Source organism: Xenopus tropicalis, chromosome 1 (assembly GCF_000004195.4).
Source record: "Xenopus tropicalis strain Nigerian chromosome 1, UCB_Xtro_10.0, whole genome shotgun sequence".
Lineage (NCBI taxonomy): Eukaryota > Metazoa > Chordata > Amphibia > Anura > Pipidae > Xenopus > Xenopus tropicalis.
In genome coordinates, this window is record NC_030677.2 from 43,685,601 (window position 1) to 43,698,386 (window position 12,786).

The following is a 12,786-nucleotide window of genomic DNA, read 5'->3' on the forward strand; positions in this document are numbered from 1 at the left end:
TGGTGAGGAATAATTGTAAAATATAACGTTGCAATCTCTAGAAATTCCACACGGTGGCGCCCGATTTGCTTGCACGAAGCTGAAAGGAATTTCCCGCTCCCACCACTAGATGTCGCCTGGCGCCTGTCGTTAAGCGGAGCTATAGAAAGCAGCGGCGGGGCCGGGAAGCTATAAAAGTATCCGATGTGGCACATGTACATGCAAAGTCAAAACTTGCCGGCGAGTAAGACATGGCTGCTTCTCCGTCACTCTCTTGCGCTCACTTCCATGCATCCGCGTTACGCCGGGCGCAGGGCGCAAAGATGTATGAGAGGAATTGAAACTGCGCGTCCTATGGGGGAAAACTGTCTCAGGGAAGTGCAAGCGGCACCCAAGAGAAAAATCGGCTGAAAAATGAGAGTCAATGGCAGTGCCCTGAACGGCACCTTGAATATTCCCAAGGAACTGACGCTGGACCGGCCTCCCTGGGTGCCCACTGCCTTGGCTGGCATCCTCATCTTCACCATCGTGGTGGATATTCTGGGCAACCTCCTGGTTATCCTCTCAGTCTTTAGGAACAGAAAGCTGAGGAACGCAGGCAAGTACCAGTGTGTGCCCAACTGGCCAAAGCTCCCCTTCCTGTCTGTGCCATGTACATGTATATGCCAACCCAGCAAGTATGCCCACTGGGTCTGCCCTGGGACAGTGCTTACCTGCCCACTGGGTCTGCCCTGGGACAGTGCTTACATGCCCACTGGGTCTGCCCTGGGACAGTGCTTACATGCCCACTGGGTCTGCCCTGGGACAGTGCTTACCTGCCCACTGGGTCTGCCCTGGGACAGTGCCCGCATCCTGCTCAATTAGCTGGAGGATGGGACATGTTTGGCCAGTCAGTTTACTCTAGGAGAGTGCCTCCATGCCTACCAGTCTGCTCTAGGACATTTGACTGAATGTCTATTCAATTGGCTGCAGGGTTGTGCTTGCATGGCCACTAAAGTTGCCTGAATGCCCACCCAGGTAGCTGGAGTATGGGGCATGTATGCCTACTGTATTTGTTCTAGGACAGTGCCTGCATGCCTATGGAATCTGCTGTAGGACAGTTGGCTGGATGCCTATTCAGTTGGTTGGAGGAGAGGGCCTGCATGGCTACTGAGGTTGCTTTAGGACAGTTGCCTGCATGCCTATTCTGTTAGATATAAAGTGGTGGCTGCTTGAATATGTATATAAATAGCTATAGGAGGATACCTTAATGCCATGGAATAAACTATGCTGTGGGATGGGGTATGCAATACTAGATAGTGGTATTGTGCATCTGTCACCCTTTGTGGAGGCAAGTCAGGCATATGTATGTAGTGTAATATTAGTTACTGAAATAACTGAGTAACGAAACATATAGAATGTAAAACTGCAAAAGCTAAGGCCGTGGCAGCACTCAGTGCAATTTATAGAGCAGGCATGTTGTTACCTAGTAACTATGCATCATTATCTCTGATAAGAACCACACTGACATATCTAAGAACTTTAACAACTCATGGATACGCTTCCCATGGCTCACGTGCTGCTGTAGGACTTCCAGCTCCCTCAGTGCTACCAGTTGCCTTAACAACCCTCATTAACAAAGCTGATTTGTCCATTTATTGCAATGCCTGCCCTACTGCGGATACACCGGATAATGCACTGTGATCTAACTATGATCTGTGGGCAACATGAGGGGCATCCCACTTTGTTACAGAGCAATTTTACTGCTGAAAGTGTCCCAGACCCCAGAATGCTCAGCAATACACCATCTGCCTATAGCTTTACATGGTGCCATGGTTGCGGGAACTTTACCCAGGAAATTCTCTTGTTCAACAAAACTAGCACTTTGCTTAATGCCACCAAAGTACTGGACCTGGGTGGCATTAAGCAAAATGCTAATTTTGTTGAACAAGAGAATTTCCTGTAAATATAACAGACAATCCAGGGTAAAGTGGGCATGCTTAATGTTGTCATACACTTCACTTGATCTAAATATTATAAAGACAGCAAAAGAAGGTTTAACTTATAAAATACATTGGTAAATGTGCCAGATGGCACTCAGATGTTGCAGGGAAGCGCTCTCTGTGGCGCTGACAGGCCAGAATTATATCTAACACAATCGAAAGGTCTTTAAGATGCTAATCTTCCCATTACTGCTAGTTATTATTATTATTATGTATAAAGAAGTGTCTTCTGTTTCTATTATTGTCAAATCGTGGAAAATGTCAACCAATATATGAATTGAATAGAAAAAGTACTGATACTGATAAAAACCTCAGAAAGTTTAGGGCAAGGGCACATGGGGCCATTTTACATGGCATTATTAAAGAAACGGATTTGAGTGTAATGACTCGGCAATGATGGGATACACAGCACTGTAATTCTACAGGGCGACATCCGCCAGGCAATGCCATCATATGTATTCTTCTGCTGAAATGCCAATACGCCATACGCGTCCAAACATCAGTAGTTGGTTGATGCTACATCATCAGATAGGGGTAGAATTCTATTGTTTTTACCTGCATATCTGCTGATCTGGCATTAGTGGAGTGGATGAACCATCTTTCCTGCAACCAAGGGTCATTGTAACGTGTATTGCCACCTTTAGCTCTTGACTGGTTTATTGAAATTCAGTATTTCTTTCTCATGACCTGTGTATCTAAGCTCTTGATTGGTTTGTTGAAACTCCCTTCACCCATGCATGAGACTTGCCAATCCATCGTCTACAAGTGGAACTTAGTCATTAATCTGCTGACAGCCTGGGGTTTCCTTAGACATTGGGGGGGCTGTCAATCTCAAACTCTTGGAGACAACAATTACCAGGAACCAATCATTAGGGTCATAAGGTTGATCATTTAATTCATAAATGTTGTTTGTAAGTAAGAATGTTTGTTTTTCTGAGTGGCTTGAGAGTGCAAGCTGTGGATGAGCGCTTATGAAAGTGGAGTTTAAAAGATGGTAAATGAAATGCCTTGAAATGAAGGCAAAGCTGAAACCATTCAGTTCGGCGCTGCTGCTTCCTGCTGTGATCTTCAGGGCTTGCTCTACAGATCAATTTTTCTACTTGATTTGGTGAACATAGAGGCAAGATGCATTTACGCTTTCTTGAAAATACAGCAATATAATACAACATGAAACATTAGAACCTACAGTCAGAAATAATGGTTCATTAATGTAATCCAGGGAGTTCATGTTAATTTTATCTTGCTGCTCTTTCTAAGGGCAAAGACACACAGAGCTACTAGTAGCAGCTACTTGTCACGGCTACTAAAATAGACAGTGCTGATAATTTACTGATAATTGTCTCTACATGTGTTTTAGTGGAGGCAATTCTCAGTATTGTCTATGGCAGGGTATTTTCTGGTGTTTAGTAGCCGTGAAAAAGTAGCTGCTACTAGTAGCTCTGTGTGTCTTCACCCTCAGAGAAACTTGCAGCTTTCCAGTAGTGGAGTCTAACCCAATTATATGTATTGCAAGGACAGCGCCAACATTAGGGAACCTGCTATCCCCAAGCTTATTTCTTACAAAATCCAAAAAAGAGAACAGGTTGACTACAAAAGGTTTTTATAGGTGTGGGTGTTACACTGTATTACATGTCGTGTTGCAGTGGAATTAAGGGAAATTAGTAGCACTGGGAGAACACTTTATAAACTGCAACACCACACATGCGGGATATATGTTAACATGTAAAAGTTGTGTGCAGAATGTGGGGTGTATTACATGTAGCCTAAAAGCAAAGATTAGGGAGTACGTGCTGGATGTTCCAATAAAATGAAATGTTTTATGTGATACTCATATGGATGGTGGTCTAGTGAATGCGCATCTATTTGGACTGGATAGCGAAACCAGGGTAGGACTGGGCCGCTGGGATACTGGGAAAAAACCTGGTAGGCCCCAGTGGCCCAGACCTGATCCCTGTTACCACTCCCCCAGCCGCCAGGGTGTCCTCCCCTGATGGGTTTCACTTAAGCGTGTTCAAGGGAGGATGTCTGGTGGGTGGCTGGGGGCCAATGTGTGGGGTTAGGGGGCACGAAATGGCAGAATGGGGGGCCTGATGTACATTCCCATCACTGGCTGCACAATTAGATGGTGAGGAGGGAGGGGGAAAGTGAGGAGTGCAGTGACATCTAGGAAGTTCTGAATGGAAAGTGAAAGTAAGGCATTGAGGTGGGGCAGGCAATATATGATTGACAGCTAGGATGTTTAAATGCCTTTATAATTGCTACGGATGTGCTACTAACAAATTAATTTGGGTTTCATGTTTAATTTGAAAAGAGCTTTTATTATACAGCTTTTTATGTCTGGGTGACAGGTCCCCTTTAAGGTTGTCAAAAACCATAAAGCTGAATATGAGGTTTGATTGTAATAGAAGCCAATGCTACAGGGCTAATTATTAAACTGTGAAACATAAATTGCTTTCTACACTTGTGTATATAGAATTCCCACCATCACTCTTTTTTATTCATTGCTGATGAAGGGAGGGTTTGCTCCCCCAGCCAAATTGTTAGATGCACTGCACTAGTCTGTCTGTGGCTTATTTATTTATACTGATTTCTGTGCTGCCATGTAGTAAGAATCTTAATTACTAATCAGCTTTCAATATTGATTGTGATTTGTATTATCATATATATATATTGTATATCGGCCCCTAAGCTCGGGTAACTGACAGTATTACATAGAATGTGGATCAGCAGAAAACCCTAGAAAATTAACAGGGAAATGTAACCAGATTATCAAGGAATTTCCCAAGGCCCAGATGTATTGTATTTCTGTATATACATGCTATTATACGTAGCTAACTCTTATCTGTTTCAAACACTATGGGCTCTGTTTCTAAAACTCAATAAACCACATTTACACCACACATTGCTATCTGAATGCCAGATATCTAGGGTTGCCACCTATCTAGTTTTGGGCCATACAATACAGTTTTTACACAGGCTATCTGGTTTAAAACCCTAAGTCCATAAAATGTTTTTGGGAGTACTTACTGGCCCTTTAATACCACGTACAACTAGTTCACAAGCCCCTACGGACCGGTCCCAATAAGTAGAGTTTTCATGGTGCACCATGAAAATGACAGAAAGTTTATTCTATTAAAGTTACTTATTTGAAAAAAATAGCGCTTCACGTGGGGCTAAAAAAAGGAGATCCTATGCTTTATGCATTTGAAATGCTATGTTTTTAACTTAAAAATAAGGGTTTTGTCATTTTTTTGGCGCAAACATTCTGCCTATTATTATTGCATTTAAATGAATCTGTTAATTGTTGCAGCAGACTATGCAGTACAGTGAAACTGAAAGCACTTTTGTTTTACTCTTTATCTCACAGGCAGTGCAATATGGGAGGAGGAGCCAGTAGTAATCACATGATCAGTTAGTGTTACAAACCCCTTGTGTAGTGAATTCCTCCTTAGCTTTAAGCCATAGGAGAGTTACTTTTAGTGATTTGAAAATTTTTTGCTTTGCCCAAAAATTCATAAAACTGCAGAAAAATTAGCAACATAGCAGAAAAAATTGTGAAATGCGTCTCCTACACAAATTTTTTGATATGCACCGCTTTTTTGCCGTGACGCAACTGTAATATATTTCACGTGATCGTGACAAATTGTCTCAGAATATTGCATTAAACTATGTAAAAGTGAATTCTGTATACCAGATGCATTGCTAAAAATACATATATTTTTGGGAGTTCTTAGTCTCTAGAATGGGAATTAAACAGCACTATTGACTGTTTTGGTGATGTTAATGTTTGTTTACTGTAGCTTTATAAAACCTGAAATTCTTGGCTGAAAGGGAAGATGTTCAGACATGAGCCTAGTGAGCGTTTCCCCAAGGGAACGTTGTGTTTGTCTTGACTTCTGCCTTTCAATTCTCTTATCTGAAGAGCTCTCTCTCCATAGCCGCCTTTCTACAATATATGCTTGGCTTATTTCCTGCAAGCTCTATGGCACTTTGAGAACATGCATTAAACAGATTGACTATTGTTTTGTGTTCAAAGAATTTATATTGCTAAAATTCAATAAATATGAATTGAATAAAATCTATTTTTTTGCAATTTCTTCAGCAAATGAAACATGCAGTGTGAAAGTTATTTCTGTTGGGATACTAGTGTTCTCTTTCATTATTATTACTTCATACATTTGACTTGGTAATAGTCATTCCTGTAACACATAGCTTCCTATACCCACTGCCCAAGTCATTATTAGTGAATAGAGAAATAAAAGTGGCGCAGTGTAAAACCTTAGTTGAATTAAAGCTGAAACATACTACTTTGTATCATTCAGCCAGTTCTCTACTATTTTCAAGATCAACAAACTTTTTTTTAACAGAACTCATTGCACTTTGTAACAGAACACTATGTAAACTTGAGGAGCTGCAACAATATTGACCCAAACATTATTAGGCATAGTACCTACTGTAATGGCCTCTTTTAGACATTGCTGGTTTGCTACCTGCCTGACCCTGGCCCTACTTCTAATTACACTGCATAGTTTTTCCTACTTGTTACTATGTAGTTTGTACTGGTCTAGTTGTCCTGCATTTGTACAGTGTCGGGGGGCTCCTTACTAATTGTAGGGTCATTCCGCAAAGCCCTCTTCTTCCTTTATGTGTCCATCTTTATATTTTAGTTGAACCATATTGGGTGGGTTTTTCCTTATACATTTGGTTGTCTGTGAATTATTTTTCGTATTGTTAGGAAATCCAACCAGTTATTCTGGATAACAGATCCCATACCTGTATTAGTTAACAGCTGGACCATTTACACAAAAATAAACTATTTTTATACTACAGAATGTGACATTGAAGGATATCAATTAACACATAACATTATACAATATAATAAAGACTAATAATTAGAGTGTAACAATGAAAATGATTTTGTTCTGCTGCTTTTGTGATCCTTGAAACAAAGTGGGGAAATGTCCTCTAAAGTTTAGCAAAATCTTCCCAGCTTGTCTTTGTATAAGAGCCTTTCCCTGTGGATATCGCAGGCTTTGCTGTGTGACTCACTACATGAATACAATAAGGACAGAGAGATAAAAGGAGAAAGTTAAAAAAACGAAACCTCTTTTTGAGAAAATAATCAAATAACTACAAAAACGATAGAATGCAATTAATGCAGGAGGGCTTTGTCCTAAAATGATCCTGTATCCATTGTATCAAGCATTTTACTTTGCATGTTCTGCATTAATACAAGCTATTTAGTAATTCAAAATTATAGTTTGATATATGTACTGTTTTTAAAAATGTATCTTTTTTTATTTATTTCTTTACAGCTTCTGGTTTTTAATCACGTTTATGGTATACTTCAACCACACATTCTTAAACATCCTATTCTTAGCTAAACTGGTGTGTGATGAAATGAAATGAACATTTTCAATATGTTTATTTACTGCAACATAGTGACCATCTGAGGCATCAGTTATTATCATGGTGGCCAGGAGGTGTAAAAGTGCCTATTTAAATAAAACATAGGCGGGTTTTCAGTAAGGCTAGGGGAGGCTAAGCCTCCCCAAACCTGCTTGGCACCTTAAAAAAAACTCACTCAGTTTCGGCACTGGTCTGGAACCTTTAACATCAGGAAATCTTGTTGCATTCCCCCTTTCTGCAAGGTCCAGTTCTGCTGTAATCAACTGTGCTCTGATTGGATCTTTCTTCTTGTGGCTTCTCCAATCAGAGCACAGCTCTCTTGACTGACAGTAAAATTTACCAATCAGGGCACAGATGTAGGCAGGGATGGGAGATATTACAAACTAAAGGCAGTGCAGAAATGAAGACTGATAAGAAGAATCTGCAGGCTGTAACCTTTACCTAAGAACCTCACCCTCAATTCTGAACTTTCATCCCACTCCCATAGGTTGAGTCACTAGCTGAAATTAAATCTATCCCCTGAAAAAGCTAATTGTGCTTTTCTATATTTGTTGTTGTTTTTACACTTTTTTTTTTTTACTTCTGTTTTGTTCATTTCTAGTTAGTTACAGTGGATCCCTCATGAGACTGCATAGCTGGGAAGCAAAATAATGTTGTGTATCAGTGCCAGTGTTATAGTGCCAGGGCCTGAATATCTGCCATCAGTACCCACTGCATCTTACTGCATATAATGTTCTGGTTTTGTAAATAGACAGCATTAGACTGTATATAATGTGCCTGGGATGTCAGTAGCCACTGCCTTTCTCTCTATAAAACTAAATGAAACTCATTTAAGTTAACTGATCCCAAACACAAATGGATTGAGAACCCTTCACAGAAGTGCATCTATGAATACTTAACATTTTAGGGAGAAAAATGCCCTCCTACTCACACTTTTGCACAATATCCCTGGAAGTCAGTGGGAACCAAAAGAGGTAGTTGGGTCGTTCATTTTTACACCAACAGCGAAACTATTGTAGTATGGCCGATCTTTAGCATCCCCAAACAAAAAAGTCACCCTCTGCCAATGATGACTCCTTTCCTTAGTTAACTGTAAAATAAAAAAAAATGCTTTAAAAATATATGCATACATGTGTATGTACTGCTGCTTTGCTCGGGTCCTACGTTTGGTTCCAGCCGGGGCTGGAGTATGCTGTGAGTATATATGTTGACTCCACGTCTATGTGGGGTTTTCCCAAAACACACAGGCAGGTTCATTGGCATTGATAAAATTTAACCTAGTGTGTTGTGCGAATGCCATTGGTACCTTAGATTGTGAGCTACCAGGACAGGTTTTAGGGATTATAAATTCTGTTGAATATTCTGAAATAAATAAAGCATAATAATCTATAGTTTATGCAAATAGATACTCCTATAAACCTTATACCAACAGCCTCTGTGATAACATATTATTACTCCTATTACTCATATTAATACTCCTTATTGGCCTCTGTAGTTTTCCCTGGTTCCAGCCGCTACCCAAGCAGATCCCACTGAATAGTGCCAGCTCACAGATGGTTCCTGACATGTTTTGTCTAGAACACACTTTCTAATAACCCCCTCCTTTGCCTCACCCTCTCTCACTCATCCCTGTCATTTCTATGAAACCCATTAGTTCAACTGATGAAAAAAACACCCAATTCAATATCAATGTGTAAACCATAAATTAAGGGAATAGATGTACAATCAATACAGCGATTTTTAGATTTGCCAGTATATAATCTCACGCAATGAGATTTGTTCTGTCATACTAAATGTAATCCTTTCTAGGTTCATATTTCTTTAAATGTAGACATGATTTTGGAGTCTAACACTTCGATATGTTCAATCTACTTGACTTTAGCTGTTTTACAGGTGATCCCTAAAGAGTTTGGATTACAGAGACTGGTTGGTCTGTATAAAACTGCAGAAAATATACAAGACAGAAACAGATTCATTTTTACATCTTGTCCAACACATAATAAATAATAAGACACCTATGAGTTCCATGATCATATAAAGCAGGGTTCTGCAGCTGGTACATAAATCCTTTGACTGATGGCTGATTCATCAAGATCCAAATTTTAAAAGTACTTTTAAAAGTACGTTTAGGGAAAATCGCATCGTGGTCATACGAAAATTTCGTAGTACGATCCAAAAGTTCAGAGATTTTTGTATCTGAACAATCATAAACAGCGCGAAAATTTTTCTGTCTTTGAACCTTCAGTGCATGTTTTTGGAAGTCTCCCATAGGGCTCAATGGCACTCTGCAGCTCCAACCTGGCCCAAGGAAAGTCTCCCATAGGGCTCAATGGCACTCTGCAGCTCCAACCTGGCCCAAGGAAAGTCTCCCATAGGGCTCAATGGCACTCTGCAGCTCCAACCCGGCCCAAGGAAAGTCTCCCATAGGGCTCAATGGCACTCTGCAGCTCCAACCTGGCCCAAGGAACGTCTCCCATAGGGCTCAATGGCACTCTGCAGCTCCAACCTGGCCCAAGGAAAGTCTCCCATAGCGTTCAATGGCACTGTGCAGCTCCAACCTGGCCCAAGGAAAGTCTCCCATAGGGCTCAATGGCACTCTGCAGCTCCAACCTGGCCCAAGGAAAGTCTCCCATAGGGCTCAATGGCACTCTGCAGCTCCAACCTGGCCCAAGGAAAGTCTCCCATAGGACTCAATGGCACTCTGCAGCTCCAACACGGCCCAAGGAAAGTCTCCCAGAGGGCTCAATGGCACTCTGCAGCTCCAACCTGGCCCAAGGAAAGTCTCCCATAGGACTCAATGGCACTCTGCAGCTCCAACCTGGCCCAAGGAAAGTCTCCCATAGGGCTCAATGGCACTCTGCAGCTCCAACCTGGCCCAAGGAAAGTCTCCCATAGGGCTCAATGGCACTCTGCAGCTCCAACCCGGCCCAAGGAAAGTCTCCCATAGGGCTCAATGGCACTCTGCAGCTCCAACCTGGCCCAAGGAACGTCTCCCATAGGGCTCAATGGCACTCTGCAGCTCCAACCTGGCCCAAGGAAAGTCTCCCATAGCGTTCAATGGCACTGTGCAGCTCCAACCTGGCCCAAGGAAAGTCTCCCATAGGGCTCAATGGCACTCTGCAGCTCCAACCTGGCCCAAGGAAAGTCTCCCATAGGGCTCAATGGCACTCTGCAGCTCCAACCTGGCCCAAGGAAAGTCTCCCATAGGACTCAATGGCACTCTGCAGCTCCAACACGGCCCAAGGAAAGTCTCCCATAGGACTCAATGGCACTCTGCAGCTCCAACCGGCCCAAGGAAAGTCTCCCATAGCGCTCAATGGCACTCTGCAGCTCCAACTCCGCCCAAGGAAAGTCTCCCATAGGACTCAATGGCACTCTGCAGCTCCAACCCGGCCCAAGGAAAGTCTCCCATATGGCTCAATGGCACTCTGCAGCTCCATCCTGGCCCAAGGAAAGTCTCCCATAGGGCTCAATGGCACTCTGCAGCTCCAACCCGGCCCAAGGAAAGTCTCCCATATGGCTCAATGGCACTCTGCAGCTCCATCCTGGCCCAAGGAAAGTCTCCCATAGGACTCAATGGCACTCTGCAGCTCCAACCTGGCCCAAGGAAAGTCTCCCATAGGGCTCAATGGCACTCTGCAGCTCCAACCTGGCCCAAGGATCCTGAAGCTTGAATGAATTCCGAAACTTTCGTACTCGTTGCGACAAATACGCTTTTGTCACACAAATTGTCCCAAAGTATGAAAAAGTCACCGAAATTAACGAAAAAATCTCAGAAAATATGCACAGTTCTAAAACTTAGAGAAAATACGAATTTTTAGCATTCGCACACAATCATACATTAATGAATAGGCCCCACTGTGTTTGTGTCTGTGATGACAGTTTCACTCAGTAATTGAAATGTTGAACAAACCTCATATTTTTCATTTTCTGTGTTTTTTGGAAATTCCTGAGAGTGCTAAATTGCGTATTTTTTATATATATTACTCCCTCTACATATTTATTTCCGTTGAAGAACAGATGGTGCTATAAAGCCCTTTACATCCTTAGCTGAATGCAAACCTCAGAACCCTTTCAATAATAATACATAATCTTTAGTTAAAATATACCAATACTTATTAATTATTGTATTAAAACCCCTTCATTATCTAGCATAGTCTGCTAGGGCTGCCATTTTAGAATTAACCCTCGTATTTATAGTTTACCTTTCCAGTCAGTAAATCCCTTCTATGCTGTAGTCCTGCTCCCATGCAGGCTTTTTTTACTCTGAGGAAACAGACCCCTAGGAACATTATTAAGCAATAGTAGTGATAATGTTTTTATTTAGTTACTTCCTTCAAATTATTTTTTGTATACAGGTATGGGACCTGTTATCCAGAAAGGGATATAGTTATCCATAAGGGATCTTTTTGCAATTCGGATCTCCATACCTCAGGTCTGCTAAAAATCATTTAAACATGATATAAACCCAATAGGATTGTTTTTTTTAATTATATCATAGCTGGGATCAAGTACAAGGTACTGTCTTATCTTATAATTACAGAAATAATATATATCAAATATATTTATTTGATAAAAATTGAGTCTACGGGAGATGGCCTTCCTATAAGTCAGAGCTTGCTGGATAACCGGTTTCCAGATAACAGATCCTATATCTGTGGAATCTCCATTTTCAAAAATATCTGTTAATTTGAATATGATTTAATCAATAAAATGCCGCTATTGTGTAGTGTACTGCAGTGCCAATTAGCCAAATTCAATATTTTTCCCTGTTGTCCATAAATACATTAGCAAATCTAAGACAAGAATCTTATTCCCATGGCAACTCCCTGTTTGCATATCATAAAATGAATTAAAAGAAAAAGAATCAATACTCAATACAAATTAAATTCTCAATTATATCAAATCTTTTTGATCCTCTTGGACCCTATCCAAAAAGAATTTGTAGCCATTCACCTCTTAGAATACTGAAATCAATTATAAAGAAATTTAAGGTCTACAGATAATAGAATAACCTTTTTCTTCCAGCATATATTACTCAGAAGAAAAGTTCTTTTTCAAAAGAATTTTTATTGAGGTTTCAATTGAAATTGAAATGTCAGAGAAGAAGGAAGAGCAGAACGAAAGAAGAAAAAGACGCCGCAACATTCTAATCTCAGTAAGCCTATAAAATGACTAATGTGGATTCTTTTCATATTGGACAGAATATATAATACAATTCTTGAAACAGAAAAAAAGTGAAAAAGTATATTCAATAACAAGGATGAAAACAGTTTCCTTTAGTTGACTAAATATTGGTACTCCTACTTATATAAGGTAATATGAGGGATCATTGGCTAAAGGGCAAGTGGTAGCTGCCTTAACTGTGATAGCAAAGTGGTAGGGCTGCTAGAAAGTCATCATTATCATTTCTTTG

General features: G+C 40.9%; 1 protein-coding gene across 1 annotated transcript in view; it reads left to right on the plus strand.

Annotated features, from left to right (window-relative positions):
• The first annotated feature begins 169 nt into the window (after positions 1-169).
• Positions 170-12,786, plus strand: part of mtnr1a (melatonin receptor 1A) — a 116,625-nt gene continuing 104,008 nt past the window's right edge. Inside the window, exon 1 of the mRNA XM_031895426.1 lies at positions 170-577. Coding sequence (XP_031751286.1) covers positions 394-577 — 184 coding nt within the window. The 5' untranslated portion in view covers positions 170-393. The remainder of the gene's footprint in view (positions 578-12,786) is intronic.